Genomic DNA, 23,147 nt, shown 5'->3' on the forward strand with positions numbered 1-23,147 from the left:
AACACATCAGACCGTGAAGCTACACAGCAAATGGTGACATGCCATAGGCACTGTGAGCAAACTTGATTCTCAGGATCAAAGGATTCTGGTTATTGCTGGTTCATCTGTCTGAAATTCCCTTCTTAGACCTCAAATCTAGGAAGCTTTCACCATGTCACTATAAAATTTAGAAAATCGCCCAATTGCCAGAGTAAGTCACTCTACACCAGGGGTCGGCAACCAACCCGCCTCCCAAGGCCACCTGGCCCCACAGAGTTGGGCTTGGAGGTTTTGCCTACTGCTGAATTTGCTGAGTGCCAGACAGCGAACAGCAAAACCACCTGCCAAATCGAGCTCCTTGCTGTTGCTTCCAGGAATTCAGCAACCTGGAAGTTTGGCCCCTTTGCTGAAAAGATTTCCAACCTCTGCTCTGTGCAAATGGCACAGCACACTCCATCACACTGTAACCGCAGATCTAAAAGAACCTTTACGTGGCAGCTATAAAGGGTAACTCATTTTTAGAATATGTGTACTTCTAGTTCACAAAGTAAAACTTTCACTCCCCAAAACAATTATGCTCCAGCATGTGCTTTGCCAGTGTGACACAATCTCTATCACGGACACAAGAATTTTAGATATCAAGCCAAGCTTTTGGGAGCTGACAGCAAACTTCTATGCACTGGCTTTGCTATGATGCAGAAAAATACAAGTGAAAATACTTAGCTGCCAGCATCCATTATTTTAAGGGTTGGGACAAACGCACACTTGGGAGTTTGCAGCTGCACCATGCCACAAATTGTGCTAAGACTTGGCCCTTCTATTCTGCAAAATATAATCAAGTGTGCTTTGCTGCACTTTTAAAAAAAACAACCCTGTTTAAAGAATATCACAACTCTCATTGTTATTTTTGCAAAACACAGCCTCAGCTTATGCAACACACATATCCAGATCTCCCAGGAACAACTTAACCAAGCATTTATTCAGACTGGAAAAAATTCAGACTAAAGTTCTTTGTTATTTAGAGGCAGAACTCACCCAATCCCTAAGCTACAGGTGGGAATCATTCCCAAAGGCCACCCAACAAATCTGTGTCTATTATACAAGTCACTAGTTTCCTGCAACTGAATGCGTGCATTTATCGGTGCACGCTCTTCAAATCATGCTCTGCAGATCTTTGTTTGCTGTGATGAAATCATCTTTTTTAGAAACTACAGACAACGGTCAGTTTGGCCACCACTGCTCAAACAGAGGCCTACCAATGACCCTTTTAAAACTAAAACCTCAACCACCACACCTGTGTGAACCAGGTATCAGCTACAAGTATCAGCTGCAGTTATTTGTCCAAATTTCCATCAAGTGCAGTTACCACCAAGAGATGGAACTATATAATTTAAGACACAGTACCTGCTCGGTCACAGGAATCGACTCCCATCGCCGCTTCAACAAGAGCAAGGGTCTCCGTTTCATGGTTCCCAGTTTTGCTGCAGAGGGTTTCTCTTCAGAAGAATTTCAAAGCAACGACAGATACGTTATTTTCAATTCCTAAGTTGCATTGCTCAAGTAGACCTTCACCAATCCCAAAGTTTTGCGTCTGCAATGGTGCAGCAAGGCAGCCCTCGGGAAGGATTTTTGTCCAAACTCTTGCCTGTTTTGCAAGCCTTGATCTCTCTATAGGAAGCAGCTACGGGAAAGATGGGGGAAAGCGGCATTTGCTGATGAATTACCTCATAGACGCATGAAGTAGGTAGACAACACCAGACGCACTCAATCTGAAAATAGCTGTTGCTTAGAAACTGGAAGGATAAATTGCAGCACCTCGGCTATATATAATTGAGAGCTTTTACATTTAAAGTGAATTAAAACACACTGGACCCGAGTGCCTTTTCTCTCTCTATATATGAGCATCGTCTCACAGAGCCTGTGAAAGGAAGGACTGCCTGTTCCCTGAAGAGCAGGGGTTATGCCTCACCACCCACTCAACAAACTATCACCACCAGAACTGTATTAGATACTAAATCCTGTCCATATGGCGTCTTCAATAAATGGGCATCATTTAAAACAATGTTCCATGGATCTATCAGAGGGGGAAAAAAAATGGCTAATGGAGTACAAGCTCTCTTGCCCATTTCATGAAAGAAAAAGAACATGATTTCAGCGCAAACCCATGGCAAACATGTACCTTCTGACGAGTCATCTTTTGTGCAAATGTGACATATCATGTGAGCCTTGGAATTTCTCACATTCATGTGGGAGTGTGAAGAAGAACCAGCCTTGCTGATCAGACAAGGGCCAATGGCCAGCCTCCTAATGCTTAGATCTGGCCAATCCAGGATTCAAACTGCAAAGCCTGCTTGAAGATAGGCAAGCCAAAGTCACCACAGCCACAGATCAAAGTCAGACCAGCAGTCACTGAGTAAACTGTGCAAAGGTCCAGTGAGTCAAAGTTTGGCAGGACTGAAAGCGAGTCATTTGGACACTCATGAAAGATGGTCAATCCAACTGACACTCAATTGGCAGGGCCCTATTCATAACTATGTCACAGCCGAAGTAAGGTGGATCTCATTGGGGTCACCGTCATTATCAACTTTGTCTTTAATGCCACTGATTTCTTAAGAGAGGGAAAAATAAAGAGACTGACATACGGCGAGATGAACAAATCCAGAAGGAAATGATGACATGTACAGCAACCCCTCCCAAACAAATTAAAAGTGGACCCCATGTTCTAGTCTGAAAAGTATGCTGAGTCCCGGTGTGAAAAAGGTAGTCTACTGGTCTATTCCATGTTTACCATCTTCAGAACAATGGCCCTTTGTTTCTTCTTGGCATATTCTCAATATTACTTTTTAATGCAGATTATGTACACCTTATGTCAACGAGTTATGTACAGATTGTATGTCTTTATGTCGTACCTATACGTCTACAGGTTATGTAGACTGGGTGTCTATACCCCAGCCCGGGGGACAAATCTGGCCCTCCGGAGGATTTCATCCAGCCTCTGAGGTTCCCCAGCCTCTCAGGGTTAAAAATAACTCAAAAGACACACTTCAGCCACTAGATGTACAGAATGTAATGCAATATAATGGAAAGAAATTATCCCATTACATTGCATTACATTCAGCGCCTCTAGTCGCTGAATAAAACAGTGGTTCTCACCCTTTTTAGCCCGGGACCCACTTCTGAGAATGACAATCTGTCTGGGGCTCACCGGAAGTGATGTCAGCAACCCGGAAGTGTGGTCATAGCCAGAAATGACATCAGACAGGAAGTGACATCACTGTGATGTAAGAGCCGGAAGTGATGAAAACAAGCAGGAAGTTCTTGCCTAGAAACTCAAACTGTAAATGACAAGAGACAGTATTCCAGCTCAGAAGCTTCCTCCAATTCTCCCTGCCCTCGCTACCACTGCTATCAAGCAAAAAATAAAACTACATGTGGAACAAAATATTTGTGTATTTATTTACTACTGTTTTTATTTCTGTCTTTATTTACAAAATTTCAAGCTACTTCTTGTATTGCGCTTGAAACTAAAAAACATTGATGTGGCTATTGATACTGTGCTCAGCACTATCCAGAAACAAGTGCACCCAACTCATGCACCTCAATGCAAGAAGTAGCTTGAGCTTTTGTAAATAAAGGAAATAAAAACAGTAGCATCCCCCTCAGAAGGAAGATAAGCACGGACGCTTCCCCTCATCTCCCCCAAGCCTAAGCACATCTACTCAGAATTGACTCCCATTATGGGCAATGGGGCTTACTCCCAGGTAAGAGTAGACAGAATTGTAGCCGAAGAAAGTAGTAAGAGGAGGGGAAGGGTGCACATCAGAGAAGTGGCTGGGGGAACAGCACTCTCTCTGGGTGCTTCCCCCCCCCACATGCCAGGCTTGCCCTCCCTCCCCCCCCAGCTGCTCTCTTGGCAGCCAGGCAACCAGGGATCCCCCCTCACCCCAGCAAAGATATAAAGAGAGGACGTGCTAGCCAGGGCAGGAAAGGATTGTGGCTTCCAGGCGATTTCAGAGAGGGAGAGAAGTCATGATGCAGAGGACGAAAACGGCAGTGGCAGCGGCGATGCTGCTTTCAAGGCAGGCTCACAAGAGGGAAGATCACGCGGTTCTGCCTCTACTCAACCAAGCCCTGTGTTCAGGTCTCCACCTACACTTTCCAGCCCAGTCCAGCTGTGGAGGGGGGAGCTGCTCTGTCTTGCAACCCCAAGGCAGCCCATCCCATCAAGGTAGCCAAGCTGACAAAGGTTGGTGGGTAGAAGCCTGGCTGGCTTGTCCACGTCTCTCCCAGTCCTTCTTTGCCTGCAATCCAAGCCTGCACTCCACGATTGGCCCCCCTGAGGGAAGCCTCCGAGCGCAGAGGGAGGTCCAGCTGGAAGGTGGGAGCACGCTTTTTGGGGAAAAGCGGCACACTGCTTTCTTTGCACATGTACAAGCCACTCTTAGTTACATCTCAATGCCGGGAAGCTTAAAATAGCAACGCCCAGGCTTTGCCCACTTCCAAAATGGTGCCGCCTAGGTCTTTTGCCATCCTCCAAGATGGCTGCCGTCAGCTTCTCACGACCCATCAGAAAATCAGATTACGACCCATCAGAAAATCAGATTACGACCCACCCATCAGAAAATCAGATTACGACCCTCAGCAGAAACTGAGACAAAAAGTTTGAGATTTTTCAAAATCCATTCCTCTCCCTTTTCCTCTGCAAATCAATTTTGCCCACTGCTCCCCTCTTCCTTTCACCCCCACCCACTTACTCTAGTCAATCAAACTTTCAACACATCCATCCCCCACGTATTTATTACTTATTTATTTTCCAGCCCTCGACACTGTCTCAGACATGCAATGCAGCCCTCATGCCGAACGGTTTAGATAACCCTGATGTAAACCAAGGGACAATTTGCCACTTGCCTTGGTTGAAGGAAGAACATTACCCCTGTTAATGGGGTAAGAGGCACTTTTTCAAGTGGATATTCTCTTTTTAGCAGGGGGAGAGTAACTGGCCCTCCTCACCCCAGTAGAGTCTTTTCTAGTGGCTGCCTTCTGGTGTTCTTTTGCGTCTTTTTAGATTGTGAGCCCTTTTGGGACAGGGAGCCGTTAGTTGTTTGATTATGCTCTGTAAACCACTTTGTGAACTTTTTGAAAATTGAAATTGAAAGTTGAAAAGCGGTATATGAATACTGTTAATAGTAATAACAATAATAATTTCAACAGCACCAGTACAACTTGCTCTCAGTGTGTACCAGTACAGACAACCACTCTCACTATAAGAAACATCAGCAGAACAAAGTTCACCAAGCCAAATAATACAATGTCCACAAGCTTTCCAGAATAAACTTTTTCCATTTTGTTTTTTCCTTATCTCTTCCATTTCCCTCCTTATTTTTTTTCTCCTCCTTTTATTCTTTTCCCATCACCCAATACTATCCTTGCTAGAAACTTTTCTCCACTCTATAACTGTTGTTGACTTCCTTGAAAACATTGATAATAAACCCCAACAAATTGAATCAACTTTCTTGTGGCATTATCACTTGATGATGTTCAGATGAGTACCACTCATTGCCAATCCCAGACATGCACAGCTATCTATGCTGTCCTTCAGCAGAAAGCTCCAATGCGCAAAGGATCTTTGCCCCATTCAAATTAAAGAGGAACTGGTAAATTGATCAGTCAACAAATTTCCCAAATCTCAACAACTTTTGGGAGGTTTCCATGACAGCAATGCAAAAACATTAAAAAGATGTGTCTGCATTATAATTCAGTTTAGGGTTATGCCTGAACATAAATATATGTTTATAAATGTAACATAAATTTGTTTTTATGCTTATATTCTGCCCTCTCTTTAGAAAACTCAGGGCAGCTTAAATGGAACTCAATCACCCATTCAACCACTGATCAAGATAGGGTCTGCTTAGCCTCAAAAATGCTACCACCTCCTCCTACATACAGGAGGTTCTGAAACTAACCGGAGAACCACCTGGGAAGCTATATAGTTGCCACTTTCTCAATTGCCACAGTGTATCTGCAGTGGCAGAGAGTTATATTGAGTGAGACGGTTCACATTGATCAGTACTGTCTATACCAGGATGGCCAAACCTGCTTAATGAATGAGCCACATATGATAAAGTTCAGATGTTGAAGAGCCGCAAGACATAAACAAATATTGCACACACATTTTAATTGTTACATGCACATTTTGTTAAAAAAAAATTTATATAAATATTAAGAAATACATGTTCGTAATAATATTTATTCATGCATGTAGTTTTTAAACTGTTAATTTGTATTAGTTTCAAAAATCACCAAGTAAAATGTAAAAAATGCTATTTTTAATTATATTTATTTAGTGTAATAAAATGGAGAAAAATATGTACAACAATAAAATTAGAGATACTTTAAACAGAACGCTCTGCTAATTTCACTACCTACAACAAAACTGCACAAATCACAATCATGCGATTGCAAGCCACACCCACTGAAGCTAACATTTATCAGTACCAGCTTGTATGATTACTGATTCTCCAGCACAATTCCGCTATAATCCTTGCTGATCCAAAGTTTCTTTAATCTCTGACTCAAACCAAGCAGTAACGTTAGCATTTAAATTGTTAAATGCTCTACTCACCATGAGCATTAAACTTATGATTCAATACAGTTGACTCTCAGTTTTATCAGGTAAATAATTATAAAGCTTGGAATTTCTTTTTAGTTACCTTTTATATTAACTGTGATGCAAAAAGGAGCTCTGCGAACATATTTCCATGAGCTGCACATTATATGTCAAAGAGCCACATGTAGCTCGCAAGCCACAGTTTGGCCACCTTGGTCTATACCAGGGGTGCCCAAACCCCAGCCCTGGGGCCACTTGCAGCCCTCAAGGCCTCTCAATGCGGCCCAAAGGGAGCCCCCAGTCTCCAATGAGCCTCTGGCACCTCTGGAGATTTGTTGGAGCCCACACTGGCCTGACGCAACTGCTCTTAGCATGAGGGCGACCGTTTGACTTCTCACGTGAGCTATGGGATGTGGGCTCCCTCCACTGCTTGTTGTTTCACCTCTATGATGCAGTAGCGGCAGCAAAGGAAAGGCCAGCCTTGCTCTGTGCAAGGCCTTTTATAGGCCTTGAGCTATTGCAAGACCTTCATTCATTCATAGAAGTTCATCTTTAATATATTCATTTATGTAAACTTATGTAAATTTATTCAAATTTTAAATGTAGATTAATTCTTTTTTCTCCCGGCCCCCGACACAGTGTCACAGAGACGATGTGGCCCTCCTGCCAAAAACTTTGGACACCTCTGGTCTATACAAATTGACAGTGACTCTGCAGGGATTCAGACAGGAGTCTTTTCCAACTCTACCTGAAGGCACCAGAGATTGAAATTTGCATCTTCACCACGCATAAACAACACCTGCATGTGAGAACCATGTAAAGCCACTGACTGTATGAACATCTCATCTCTCATAGATGTTTGGTATCAGGACAATTATTGCAGAAACCTACAAATACAGGGTGTCTAAAAAAATGTTCACAATTTAGAACATAAGAACATAAGAACATAAGAACAGCCCCACTGGATCAGGCCATAGGCCCATCTAGTCCAGCTTCCTGTATCTCACAGCGGCCCACCAAATGCCCCAGGGAGCACACCAGATAACAAGAGACCTCATCCTGGTGCCCTCCCCTACATCTGGCATTCTGACTTAACCCATTCCTAAAATCAGGAGGTTGCGCATACACATCATGGCTTGTACCCCATAATGGATTTTTCCTCCAGAAACTCATCCAATCCCCTTTTAAAGGCGTCTAGGCTAGACACCAGCACCACATCCTGTGGCAAGAAGTTCCACAGACCGACCACGCGCTGAGTAAAGAAATATTTTCTTTTGTCTGTCCTAACCCGCCCAACACTCAATTTTAGTGGATGTCCCCTGGTTCTGGTATTATGTGAGAGTGTAAAGAGCATCTCCCTATCCACTCTGTCCATCCCCTGCATAATTTTGTATGTCTCAATCATGTCCCCCCTTAAGCATCTCTTTTCTAGGCTGAAGAGGCCCAAACGCCGTAGCCTTTCCTCATAAGGAAGGTGCCCCAGCCCCGTAATCATCTTAGTCGCTCTCTTTTGCACCTTTTCCATTTCCACTATGTCTTTTTTGAGATGCGGCGACCAGAACTGGACACAATACTCCAGGTGTGGCCTTACCATCGATTTGTACAACGGCATTATAATACTAGCCGTTTTGTTCTCAATACCCTTCCTAATGATCCCAAGCATAGAATTGGCCTTCTTCACTGCCGCCGCACATTGGGTCGACACTTTCATCGACCTGTCCACCACCACCCCAAGATCTCTCTCCTGATCTGTCACAGACAGCTCAGAACCCATCAGCCTATATCTAAAGTTTTGATTTTTTGCCCCAATGTGCATGACTTTACACTTACTGACATTGAAGCGCATCTGCCATTTTGCTGCCCATTCTGCCAGTCTGGAGAGATCCTTCTGGAGCTCCTCACAATCACTTCTGGTCTTTACCACTCGGAAAAGTTTGGTGTCGTCTGCAAACTTAGCCACTTCACTGCTCAACCCTGTCTCCAGGTCATTTATGAAGAGGTTGAAAAGCACCGGTCCCAGGACAGATCCTTGGGGCACACCGCTTTTCACCTCTCTCCATTGTGAAAATTGCCCATTGACACCCACTCTCTGCTTCCTGGCCTCCAACCAGTTCTCAATCCACGAGAGGACCTGTCCTCTAATTCCCTGACTGTGGAGTTTTTTCAGTAGCCTTTGGTGAGGGACCGTGTCAAACGCCTTCTGAAAGTCCAGATAGATAATGTCCACGGGTTCTCCCGCATCCACATGCCTGTTGACCTTTTCAAAGAATTCTATAAGGTTGGTGAGGCAAGACTTACCCTTACAGAAGCCATGCTGACTCTCCCTCAGCAAGGCCTGTTCGTCTATGTGTTTTGACATAGTTCTAATTTCAATGAGTTCTAATTCATACATACTTCTTTTAGAAAAGCTGCTTCACTTGAACATCTAGGGGAAGCAACTGAAGAGATGTATGGAATTATCCCAGCACACACACTGGTGGTCGTCTGCAAATTCCTTAGACAACAATGTCAGCAGTGTATAGATGTCAATGGGGAACATTTCAAGTATTTGGTCTAATTAATTAATTAAGGGCACAATCCTAACCAACTTTCCAGCACCAAGGTAAGGGCAATGCAACCCTGAGGTAAGGGAATGAACATTGCCTTACCTTGAGGAAGCCTCCGTGACTGTCCCCCAACTTCAGGATGCAGCACCTGCCCCACTGGCACAGCTATGCCAGTGCTGGAAAGTTGGTTAGGATTGTGCCCTAACTGGGTCAAGCAATTGCTTCTGTGTACACCATATGCAGTATATGAGTGACTTATAGCATAATAAATTTGAAACTATATAGTGTGTGCACATTTTCTTGTGACGTCCTTTAGTCTGAGCCAAAGTTCTAAGCTCCAGTGCAAGCTTTCAGTGTTCTCCATGCACACAGTGATTACATGAATACGATGAAGGCATTCACTTCCTCCGAACAGGTTGGTCATATCACAACTCTCGGAATACACCCACACCCTGAGAAATGTCACTTATCATACAGAAACTCATTTGACTTCTCTTGAACTTTCTCAGATGAGCCCTGAAATTTGCTTCACATTTCACTTCAAGAGGAAAACATTCATTGCCAACCCTTTAATATACGTATAATACACTATACAGAGAGACATAAATGTGCATGGCACTTCACAGAGCAACACACAAAAAAGACATACAATCGTCCAAAAGAGTTTTCTATATGAAATTTGACAGAGAGGATGCAAGAGAAGGGGACATGGAAGCAAGTGTAATCAGAAAGGGAGGGAGGGAGTGTGTGTGCGTGTAATAGGAGGAACAGTCAAATCTTATGGACAGTGAAAGTGAATGAGACTTTCAAGGAACTGTGCTTAGAATTGCAAGTTTAGGCATTTGGGAAACTGTAAAATGCAGTTGACCAAGACCCAAATACACATTGCATGGACAGATGCTAATGTTCCAAAGCAATCCTGGAGGGCAGTACCAGATGTCATAAATATTTCAACTACCTTAAGCAAGTATAAGATCTTCAGTTGCACTTCAGTATTGATTAATTAAAAACTCGCAATCATGAGTGTTGTGATTTAACTTTAAGGTTGATTGTAAGCCTAACACTGGTTCGAACAAGAGACACATAACAAATATAAACAGGATACAGCCAATTATTCTAGATCTAACATTGGCAGAGTATATACAAACACTGCCTGAAGACTTAATGACGATACATTTAAAGAAAAGGACACTGAAGCTATGACTTTCACTGGCAAATGCCAGAGCACTGGGGAATGGCAGTTTGGGACTCTCTGCAGGCTGGCAATTTAGTGCAAGTCATCATGTTACAAAACCAATACTGGATCAACTCACCCCATGCTTTGGCTGCACAAGAGCATCAAACCTAGTTCCTGCAAGATGCTTTGGGGTACAAACTGGGGACAATAACACCAGGTTCCTAACACTATAGTCCTTGCCATCAGGGTAGCCTGCATACAGAGGGACTTCTTGCAGTTCATCTCTGCAGATGAACTAGAGCTTTTAGCCTTGCAGGGGTCAGGGGAGCACAGGAGAGAACATGGATCCTCCTTGGCTTTCTATAACTGTGGCCTTTGCCCTAGCTCATTGCAAAATGAACAACTGCAGACTGCCCTACAGTTGTCATGACCATAGAATGTTTTTAAAACTTATTTGGAATCTGAACCAAGCAGAGAGTGTGTGAATTAAAAATCTCTTGGGCCTATTAAACACACAGATTTTCAGGTGGAAGCTGAAAATCAGACCTCTGCTGACTGACACAGAGGTCATGGAAACACACACACTATGTATCAAGGTGCACAGAAGATACAAGAGTCCCTAATATCAGTGGACACCAACAAAGGAAACATCTTGAAAACACTGACCTGAGAACCTCTGGGTCCTCGCTTGTGATCCCATTCAGAATGTCCCATGATCTACAGAGAAACAAATAAGAGATGGTCATCATCATCATCAATCATCAATCATCTATTATTATTATTATTATTATTATTATTATAACAAGACATGTACACAGTCCTCTTCAACTGGGGCTACAACAGACCCTGCCTCAAAAAGTTTACACTTCCCCCCCCCAACAAAACAGATTAGAAATTATTTCTCAGTAAACCCACCAACATACTTTTTGCTAATTATGTTCATATATGTGAAATGATTTTATTTTTTAAATGAAACACATAATTTTTCCAATTAAAACCCTCCTGCCCAATGGTCTTTTTGTACTCTCCAGAAAACCAAATGCTGATATAGTTACAGGCTACTTAGCACAGATTTATGGACCACAAGAGGTAGATGGATGGCTATTGATTAAAGAGCTTGATTCAACACACATTGCAAACTCTCATTTCAGCAGTTTATGTCAAAGCAATGGATTACTTGATTGTACAATACTGGAACAATTCCCATTTGTGAGATAGAGTTTATCATGCTGGTGCTCTACGGGGAGCACGTCACGATACTATAATTTGACCTGCTTCTTAATCTGAAGACACCACTGACTGAAAAGAGACCATTTTTTTCGGATGTTCTATATAAAGGGTGCAATCAAGAAAGGAGTCCCAGATGAAGCCATTCCATTAATGCATAACATAATGCATAAAATCAACAAAAGACTTTAAACGCTGTCAGCTTAAACCTCATAGAAGATGCAAGAAGGACTGTTTTTTGTGTATCATCATGTAAGTAAAAATTGCAAACATACAGACATAGAGTCAAAGCAGTTTGTGGTCAACGTTCACACAAACATAAGGTGAGTATTGCTTGTAATAGAGAGCAGTACAGCACCAAAACAGCCGTATCACATTTTTTCTTCATGTATCTATCCTCCAAAAATTACCTATAACCAAGGTGACCACCCTGAATCAAGCAAATGGTTGCTTTTCACCGCAGGATATTCAGAGAGAGGAAAAGGGCAATTTGCATCATTTAATTATACCAGTATCCTGTGGGAAGCCCACAGGTGCATCTCCCCCTCCACCAAAGTGTCCTGCTTTTTCTCTAGAAAGTTCTGAGCAGCTTCGATAGGGCTAAGAACTAGAGACAGGTGAGCTGCTCAGCTCATCCTAGATTTGCTTGGAAATTATCCTTCCCCCTGAAATCAGAATGAATTTAGACAACTTCCTGAGTCAATCCAAGATGGCGGGCAGCCCAATCCTAACCTGTGCTGGAACGGGGAGGCCAGCTTGGCCTGTCCCATATCAGGAGTGCGGTTGGGGCTGCCCACGGCTCAGCCCGGGGCAAGGGGAATGCATTCCCCTTACTCCATGTAATGCCACAGCAGCCTCAATGGGGCTACTCAGATCTGCACCACCTAAAAACACTCCCAGGTCGGTGCACTTATGCCGGTCCAGTGCAATCTCTGCAATGCGCTCTAAGACAAACTTTCCACCCTAGCCCATCAGCCTGCCTACCATTCTCCCTCCCCTTACCTGTCTTGGTAATGGCCTAGCACAGGGCTTTGCAAACTGGGGCATTGCAACACCCTAGCCAGAGAGCCCTGGCCACTTTAAGAACAGCCCCACTGGATCAGGCCATAGGCCCATCTAGTCCAGCTTCCTGTATCTCACAGCAGCCCACCAAATGCCCCAGGGAGCACACCAGATAACAAGAGACCTCATCCTGGTGCCCTCCCTTGCATCTGACCTTCTGACATAATCCATTTCTAAAATCAGGAGGTTGCACATACACATCATGGCTTGTACCCCATAATGGATTTTTCCTCCAGAAACTTGCCCAATCCCTTTTTAAAGGCGTCCAGGCCAGATGCCGTCACCACATCCTGTGGCAAGGAGTTCCACAGACCAACCACACGCTGAGTCAAGAAATATTTTCTCTTGTCTGTTCTAACTCTCCCAACACTCAATTTTAGTGGATGCCCCCTGGTTCTGGTGTTATGTGAGAGTGTAAAGAGCATCTCCCTATCCACTCTGTCCATCCCCTGCATAATTTTGTATGTCTCAATCATGTCCCCCCTCAGGTGTCTCTTTTCTAGGCTGAAGAGGCCCAAATCCATAGCCTTTCCTCGTAAGGAAGGTGCCCCAGCCCAGTAATCATCTTAGTCCCTCTCTTTTGCACCTTTTCCATTTCCACTATGTCTTTTTTGAGATGCGGCGACCAGAACTGGACACAATACTCCAGGTGTGGCCTTACCATAGATTTGTACAACGGCATTATAATATTAGCTTAGTTTTGTTCTCAATACCTTTCCTAATACCTAATACCTAATACCTTTCCTAATGATCCTAATGATCCCAAGCATAGAATTGGCCTTCTTAACTGCCGCCGCACTTTCTCTATAAGGGTTGGGGGCAGGGGGGAGGCAGCAATGCGATCCCCAGGATCGCGTCGCTAAGGGGGCTGCAGGGACTGGGATGTACTCACCAGTCCCTGCAGCAGCCTGTCAGGGGTGCGGGAAACCCTGCACGACCTTCTGTAGGGCTCCCCAGGTCTCAAAAAGTGAAAGCTCAGCGATCGCACTCCACTTCCAGTTTTGTGGAAGTGAACAGCGATCACTCCACTTTCACTTTTTAAGCTGCAGAAGGTTGCGCAGGGCTCCCCGCACGCCGGACAGGCTGCTGCAGGGACTGGTGAGTACATCCCAGTCCCTGCAGTCTCCTTAGCGACGCGATTCTTGGGATCACGTCGCTGCCTCCCCCCCCCCAACCCTGCAAGAACTTACTGTGGTTCAAACTCTCCTAGCCACCTTTAGTATCCTTCATTGGCTAGAAAGGTGGGATATAAATTTCTTAAGTATAATAAAATAAATACAGAGTTTGAAAACCGCTGGCCTAGCAGAAAACAGCAGCATATTTTTTTCACTTTAATTAATTAGTTCATTCATTCATCTGAAGTATTTTTCTCCCACTTTTCTAGCCACCTGAAGTGGCTCAAAATAAAAGTTAACTAATTAAAATTCATATTAAAATTCATAATATATATTAAAACATCATTTTAAGTCCCCACTGCTGCTGGCACTGCTGCATTGCTGCATGGGGATTTAGGTAGTGTTGGGTTGACTGACTCTGAACTGAAAAGGAATCGGGACACTTTGGAACTCTTTTACAACACGTGTAATGAAGTCACAGGACTGTGACCATTTAAAACAATGGTTCCCAAACTGTGAGTCGAGACAGAACCCACTGATGGGTCGTGACCTGATTTTTGGGGAGTTGCCAAAGGGTGATGGAAAGATCACAACATCTTTCCCCACTTTCCCCACTGCTGCCATGGGTCAACTTGGACCTATGCCAACAATATTACTGCTCCCAGTCCACATTGATCTATACAGGTAGATCACACCTGGAAAAGAGGTTTGGATAAGGTGCATGCCTGCACTGCTGATCCTGTCCTTCTTCTGGGCCTGAACCATCCACCCTGCCCTGTTGCCGCCATCATTCTGCCATCGCCCCACCCCCTCCCTGCCCTTCCTGTGCCCCTGTGAAAGATTTGCTTCCTGACGACCACCAGTGCCAGTGGGAAAGCTCTGGCCTTCGCACCAGCCATCTGGGACTTGAGCTGTCACAAAGAACATTAAGGCACTTTGGGAACAGCGTACACTGATGGAAACTGCATTGAGCTGGTGCACAATGGGTCAAAAATCTAGGAGCTGGTTCCCACATACATTTTTTTTTTTTTTACTGGACACAACTGGTTTGTCACCAATACATTACAAGAAGAGCATACTGTGCTTTTTGTTTGTGCAAAAGAACAAGATCCTTTCTGAATCCATATCCCTCTGCTCCCACAACATCATAATTTTTAAATGTGTTTCCTGAATTTGGAACACATTTCCCAACCGAGAAAAAGGGCTTAAAAGCCACTGAGAACAATAGTGCTGCTGCTGGTGGTGCCAGCAACAAACTTGGCACCCGCTCCCCTGTTCAAAACCATTGTAATAACTCTTAGCGGCAAACTACAGCACCCAGATGTCTTCCATTTCAATTTTTTGACAAGCGTGTCTTTCTGAAACAATCTGGCAGGTCACTGGCTTTTGTGGCTGCCTCCCTATAGCAAAGCAAACTGCAAAACATTGTATTTTGGCCACACCCTAAACATGTCATTCATTACCACCCTCTACTGGATTAACACTGTGGTGTAAACCCGAAGGCATGGGGGCAGAATTCCAAAAGACCAAGAGAAACCAGTGTACATTTCCAGACTGCTTTAGAACTCTATCGCTACTGAAGGAATAAACTGTTTTGTTCCATGCTCATTTAACCATTACACTCCTGGCCATCATTTTCACTCCAGCTCCACCAGTCTCAGCTATGTGGTTTCCTGAGATCTCAAATCACTCCACTGTTTCTCCTTTGCTCCTCTTACGCCTGAAGTTACTCCCTAGAACACTTGGGTGATGCCTCACCTACTTCAAATTCCTCATAAAAACCACTCTGTTTCATGATGCCTTTGGCACAACACTGTAGTCCCCATGCCCTACTGAGAACATAAGAAAAGCCCTGTTAAATCAGGCCAGAGGTCCATCTTGTCCAGAATCTTGTTTCCCGCAGTGTGCACAATTTTGTAAGGACCCAGTACTATCTGACTTCCCAGTGCTGATGAAGCCATGCTAATGAGACGTGTGCTGTCTCCTGCGATGGGGAGCGCAGTCATGGAGGCCTCCTCAAGGTAAGGGAACATCTGTTCCCTTACCTCGGACCTGCATTGCATTTTTTTTAAACAAATGTGGACCCCAACATCATCCATATAAAAAGAGGGACCAAATAAGAAGCTTCTAAAATAGCCCAAGGTGGACGGCTGCAAAGGTGAGTTTAAAAGACCCTGCTTACAAGTGATACAGCAACACAGGTTGATTTGGATCCCCACCATGTATCAATTTGACAGTATCAGAGATGGGTGAGATTACCATGGATTGCATGAGATCAGCTCAGAAGTAAGTCGAGCTGCTTCCCCCAACTTCAAAAAGTGCTCAGTTTACTTCTGAGTCAATCTGAATTCAGCCCCACAGCTGTCATTTGCCACAAAAATTTAAATGTATTTGAAGAAGATACTGTGCTTACACTACTTAACTCTGCTGCTGTAAATCTCGTTCTAGGTGGGAGGTTGCAAGGGGCTAATGGTTACATATGCCAGGAGAGTCCTGGCTCATTCACAGAATCACGGTCAACTTGCTGGGATACTGGTTAGAGTCAGACTGGATATAAGGCAACTCAGAGCAGCAAGGTTAGAATATAGCTGCAGCAATAGCATGGCAATGAGACTACACTTTCCCATACTTCACCCTCTCTGAGGAGGAATACTGGAGATTTAAAGGAGCAAGTTCTAGAATCTGACTTCACAGGATCTGGGGAGCCTCCTGCTACCTCTGGATGTGAAGAACAAAATTGCCCTCTTAGCCTGCCAAGGGTTCTGAGGGTCAGCTTCAGAGTCAAAGAACGGGACTCAAAGAGGGGGCAATAATTCATCATTATTAAATAGATTCATTGGGTAGCCTTGGACAATCCATTCTCTTTTGGCCAACCCCAGCTCACAAAGTTGTCATGCTGTACAAATAAACATGATTCAATTTAAAAACAAATAAAAAAATTAATATGTTTTTATTTGTTTTTAAATTGTTTTTAATATGTTGTAAGCCGCCTTGAGTCCCTTCGGGGAGAAAGGCGGGGTAGAAATAAAGTTATTATTATTATTATTATTATTATTATTATTATTCAGATATATGTTGAAAACACTGCATAAAGCAGCAGAAATAGCGACAATCAAATAATATTCCTGTGTCATAGTTGAATATGAGGAACAGAGTAAACACACAAGAAAAGACACTCTGGTTGGGTACAGCAGTTCATGAGAAACAGCGTAAACAAGAAACACAGGCATTTGTATGCTTCATGGTGAAGAAATTGTCTCAAGCTTCTAACTGTGATCTCAGTTCCAAAGAAAGTCAAGGGATGAGATCATATTTGGTGCTGGAAGTAAAGACATCAGGGAAGAAGGAAAAAAAAAAGACTACATATTTTAGGACTTTTCTCATGGCAGCACATGACCTTTTTATCCTATTTCCAAGATGTAAACTGTGTTTGACTTCAGGAGGAATCTGTGCGCGGGGGTGAGAGACACCAAGAAACATTTGGAGGAAGAGAGCAGTCAAAGGAGATCTGCCACTCTGATTGCTCAGCCTATTACTTGCAAAAAATCCCCAACGCTAAGCTATGTATATAGTCTGGATGATCAGAAAAAAGTCAGTTTAGTGCCTATTCATTTGAGCAGAGAAGTCCTCTAAGGGGCTGGTAGTGTCTCTGTGGATATGGGGGCCCCCTGAGGACTGCAGAAATCTTCATCTTTGTCTTTTTCTATCCCAGAACGTGTTGCTAAATGAGACAAAAACAAGCAGGCAAGACCCACCTTAGGTTTTCTTGCAAGGATCCCAAATCCAGCAGTTGACAACCAAATGCGTAGTGGTTGAAGTGGCCTTGGAAATGACATTTCATGCTGATACTACTTTCAGGGGCTAATTAAGAAAGCTCAAGCTATCTGGCAGGTTTGCCTGAAATATTTTGGAAGAGGGGAGGAACAGATAATGATATAGGATGGTCAGTCTTGAGATCATAAATGGTAGCAGCCCTGATAATTTTTAAAAAGCTAACCCCTGGGGTTACCATCTACAGCAGTGTTTCTCAACATTTGTTTTCTGCTGTGCCACTTCACATGGTCCACCTATTTGAAATACCTCCAGAAATAACTGGCAGGGACATCATTGCCAGTTACTTCTGGGTTGGAAGGCCAGATGCGATGCAACAAACACCAGTAAGAAGCTCATGGTGGACAGGAGGGCTTTTTTGAGTGCTGCAAAGCATGCTCAGCCAACCAAGCCACGCCTCCTACCACTGTTTGCTGTGTCGCGTTCCTGGTCTCACTGCTGGGTGGCAGGTGTCCAAGGGTCTTGCATGTACCACCAGACACCACCTCAAGGGCCACTCGTGGTGCATGTACCACTGGTTGAGAAACACTGATCTACTGTGATCAAAAATTGTGGTAGGGCAAGGCTATAAAGGGAAGAGTAAGTTCAATTCTCAGCAGCTACCACTGAGTTATATGCAAGGACATGCATTTGCCTGCAGATCAGAATATAGGGCCTTTTGCTAGCAGTAAACTGGAAGCTTCATTTAGTAGAGGGTGAGTTTTATTATGGAGAACTCACAAAAAATCTTGCTTATACTCAAAGTCTGACTGATCTCTGGTATTTGGGGTTGATTAGGAATTTCCCCCAGGTCATACCAGAAATGGACCTTGCATATGGCATTGCTCTGTGTGCATGGAGGCTAAATGCAGATCAAGTTAGGTGGGATTAAATGAGTTTAAGCCATTTCTGCCCAATGTTGCATACATGCAACACGGGCCAAAAGTGTACACCTATGGGCCAGGCAAAAATGGATTAAGCAGTCTGGACTGCACCTGAGCACACCCTGAGGTTCAAGCCACTACATACTGTAAAGATGAGAACTTATTATGAATTAACTTTAGGGGAAAAGCACATTGCTTCTTCCTATCAAAGGAAAAAAAATCAGAGGCTAAAAGGACATTTCCAAATACAAAGTATTTTTGTTACACAAAGGCATTACTAAGTGTTTTCTTAAATGTTCTTACTTAAGAACAGTCAACTGAGATGCTTCCTCTCCGCATCATCTGTATTCATGAAGGCTACTAAATGGGAAAGCATTCAGAACCGATGAGGGATACTATCTAGTGGTTCTTGTGACAATTGTACAACCAACACAGTGGAAACTAGCATTTCAATAATTGCATCTTGCATCAAATTGATCTTGCCAACAAAAACTCATACCAAGCAAACCCTTTAAACTCAGAGGTGGAATAGCTTCTTACAAAGACTAACAGTGCAACACAAGTTCCAGGCTTACTCCCAGAAAAAAATATGTATAGGATTTCAGCCTAAAAAGCTCATTTATGTGCCCACTGTCAAGGAATCAAGACCTGAATACTGTGATAGCGTCTTTGTCACAAAACAGATCCAAGCACATAACTCTTAAAATCTGTCACACAGCTCAATATAGCTTGAAAAACAAAAAATATGACAGACGAAAGTCTCATCTTGAGAAGCCAGTCCATGTGAACAGCACTTTAAAAAATTCTTTTTATGGAAATCAGTGCCAGGAATGTTGACATTTTCTCATTTTTCAGAGCTATCTAAAGCCACCAAGCAGAGCAAATCCACATTTTTTTCAAATGATGTTTACAGCACAGCCGCAGTACGGAGGGGGAGGGAAACACATTTTGACCTAGGCCATGTTGGTCTGAAGCACTAACCAAAAATCCAAACAGAGAGGTCCAGATGGCTCATATGGAGACAGCTGTCACATGGAGTGACTCAAAGTGGTGACAGCATGCGACATGAGTCAAGAGACTCACTTCCAGAACAGCGGACGTGTTTCTGTATTGCAGCAAACACAACAAAAAAGTTTTATGGCACCTCAAAGACTCAACCAACTGCTTTCAGCTAAAGCTGTCATAGACCAGGGTCCACTTCATCAAATGTAGGAAATCCTCACTAGGCAGATCATACTCGTATATACCCACTTGGGGACAGAGAAACAGAAAAAAAAGCTGTGGAAGGTGGGACCAAAAGGCTATGGGTGTTCTGCACCATAAGTTTGGACTGTACATGGTAGATCACATGGTATGTTCTGGGTGGAAGCTTGAAGCAGGGTTGGGAACCTGACGCAGACTCGAGTCATGAAAATGCACGTTTTTCACTGACTCAGGGTCTTGTGAGTCACATGCGTTGAAGACTCAAAAAAACACTCGAGTCAGAGCCCCTGACGGCACTTGTCCCCATGCACGCAGACTCAAGTCTGTCTGGGTGTGCTTGCTTACTGTTTTTGTGGCTTGGAAAACCTTGTGGGGCCATTATTCAGACCAGGAGGTTCCAGCCAGGAGGCAGGAAAGGTTAATGTTTCTTTTTGCAGATGGAGGGGGCACAGGAGTGGGTTTTTGCTTGTCTCTGATAGGAAGGAACGAACAAATGAGCATTGGAGACAGAATGGGAGGTTTGGTATTTTCTTTGGCTGAGGTATAGCAGAAAGAGGAGCCAAGGGGGTTCTTGCCTTATGACTGGCTACAGAAGACCAGGAAGGGGAGAAAGCATGGAAGGGGAGGAGGCAGTTCACAGTGATCATGCTTTCCATTGCATGGCTGGTGGGGAGGGGCAAATCCCATTGAATGACCAGTTGCAGTGAGACTACTTCTGAGTAGAGCTGCCAAGGATTGGGTCATCCTGGTAAGCCTTGTAGCCTGGCTGGAAGTATACAGATGTGTGTAGAGGTCAACAAATTTCACTGACCATAAGGTGGTGTCTGTATGTCCAACATGTAGTTGCACTGTAGTATCCAGAAAGTGTACCAGACCTGAGGCTGATGGTGGGGTGAATGCTACTGAAGACATGGCCGAGTTTCTCAAGGGTCGCCAGCCCCTGAATCCCCTGAATGAATAAGATGTCGTCAGCGTCTCTCAAGCAGAGGAGACGTTTTTCAGGAAAGGAATTGAGAAAATGTTGTTCTAAAACCAGCATGAAGATGTTCACATACTGTGTGGATCATGCACGTCCCCATGTCTGTGTCATTGACCTGAAGATACAAATTGCCACCAAATCCGAAATAACAGTAGATGGGAACCAAGCATCAAAGCTTGGCAACACAGCTGGGCTGTGACATCTTCAGCAGCAACCTTTCTGATAGCTTGTTGCCAATCTTTGTGTGGCTACTGGTGTACAATCTCCAGGGAGACTGTCAATAGACTGTAGCTTCCGCAGGAAGTCAAATAGCTAGGAGTGCCGGTGGCATTGAGTCTGAGGATAGGGTCCATACAGCCCAACATCCTTACTGTGATCATGTCAATATCTAGAGCTTAATTCTGATCGGTGTGAGGAGGAAGAGGCGAAGAAAAGAAGCTACCATTACCATCTCCACCTGCTGCCACCTCTTGAAATCCTGGATTGTATTCCTACGCTTCACATACAAACACCACTATCTTGCGAGAAGGAAGGCTATGATTTTTTCATTGTATTTGTAAACTTTAATTGAGCATCTTGGGTGCCTGTTTGGAGGCCAAAAGGCTGGATAATAGTGTCCAGAATACATAAATATAAAGTGAAATACGTAGGAAAAACTTTTTCCATTATGATAGCTTGACTCATCAGCAAAATTTGCTGCTCACCCTCAGTCTTGAAGTTATGAATTGAAAATCATGGCAACATTCATGGAGAAAGAACAGAAAGGTCTCTGCACAAAGTAGTTCTCCAGGATCTTCAGGCGTTGTCATTCTTGATGTATATTTCCCAGTCTGAATGAAAGATCAGAGCTTCTGCAATGCTTAGCACTGAACAACAGCTCACTAGCTTGTTCTAAACCCTCAAGGTCAAATCTCACAGTACACTCAGTTTAAACATACCCTTGGGGTGTTTCCTGCTAAGTACATTCTATTTTTGGTCCATTCACGTCAAGATCAAACAGCAATATTGCCTCATTCATAGGGGGAAAATTTATGCTTCACTTTATGACACTCAATCTCAATTAAACAGCCAAATTAATTAGCACTCTGAATTTGTCCAATAGGGGGGGGAGCAAACAAAACTGGACGCATGTACCATTGTCCAGAACAAAACTGAATCCTCTGAAATAGAACTAATGAAAACAGCCCCTTGATTCACATCTCTCATTCACCTTCTTCAGCAGCAAATTCAATTTCCCAGCTCAGTCTACTGTCATGAGCTAAACAAAAGTCCTATTCAGAGGCAGCCTTAACTGCACTGAACCTTGGGATCTTTTCAGGCATTCAAAACACACACTTGGGGGGGGGGGGTTTGGGAGGAATTATAACAGCAGATTCAGCCCCTAACCGACACATATTCATCTGAAGTTCAGAAGTAAGACCCTGGCACATATGTAGGTGCATGAACAGAGTATGAATCTCTACGAGTGTAGGCCTCTGTTCCAATGTGATGTCTATAGGTGTGATTTTTTTCAATAATAATGAAATAAAAGCACGTAACACTGCTTTCTGCACTTCTCATTTTTGTCTTTAAAAAATCTGAAAAATATAAACTGGGAAATCTGCAAAAGAATAAAAAATAAATAATGGGCTGGACGGGGGGTGGTGGTAATGGGTAATGACTGTGGGTAATGACTGTGGATGCATCTGCTGACACTGTATCACCTCTATCATCTACCTAGTGCATTTTTAAAGTAATTATAATTTATAATTTCTAAAATGTGCCTTAAGGATAAAAACACAGAACACCGCTTTCTGGACTTTTCCTCCTTGGGGAAAAAATCTGCAAAAAAAATCAACACATTTAAGAACACCTCTAGTGTTGTCCAATGCATGAATACCAAGAAAGCCAAGAGGTTGGACAGTTTGGGCCAATTTCAATCCTCCATTTTGTATAGACTCCACACAGTTCAAATTTGGGACTAATAGGGATGAAATGGATGGAACTGAGAAGGACACTTCTTGCTTGTTGCACCTAATTCCTTCTAACCACTACAAGAAAAAAGTCATTTAATCCATATTTGTTTTTGACAATAGCCATGCTTGTTTCTTCTTGGGTGTGAATTTCATACATCTGCCATTCCACTGTAGGTGACATTTATCTATTACAGAATGTGAGTGCTGGAACTTCTAAGTCTTCTTGAGGCATGGAATTGACCAACATTGAACCTTGTAGTATGAAGCTCTTGATACTCCAGCCAAGGTATAAATACTAGGAACTTAGCCTTTTGCTTTTGCTCTGTCAACAGATCTGTATCTTCTTCCTGCTGTAGCGCTGGCCTCAATGAAGCTTGATTGGAAAATAGAAACCATCCCACACATCTGGAGTCAGGTATAGCCACAGCTTTCTCCCAACATATCCAGAGCACTCATCTTTGGAGTGCTCTTACGACTGTCTCACTGTTTCACCTTTGGTGGCCCTCTCAAACACATTGTTCCTCTTTTCTCTGTGCTGACCTTTTAAATCGGCTGAGTGTTCCAGCAAAACAGAACAGAGAACCATTTCTAGGTACTGCTATC

General features: G+C 43.5%; 1 protein-coding gene across 1 annotated transcript in view; it reads right to left on the reverse strand.

The window, feature by feature from the left end:
• The window catches only part of PDE3A (phosphodiesterase 3A), a 302,218-nt gene that overhangs the window by 91,784 nt on the left and 187,287 nt on the right, over positions 1-23,147 (reverse strand). Inside the window, exon 2 of the mRNA XM_066634605.1 lies at positions 10,976-11,026. Coding sequence (XP_066490702.1) covers positions 10,976-11,026 — 51 coding nt within the window. The remainder of the gene's footprint in view (positions 1-10,975; positions 11,027-23,147) is intronic.

Source organism: Tiliqua scincoides, chromosome 7 (genome assembly GCF_035046505.1).
Source record: "Tiliqua scincoides isolate rTilSci1 chromosome 7, rTilSci1.hap2, whole genome shotgun sequence".
In the NCBI taxonomy this organism is placed as follows: domain Eukaryota; kingdom Metazoa; phylum Chordata; class Lepidosauria; order Squamata; family Scincidae; genus Tiliqua; species Tiliqua scincoides.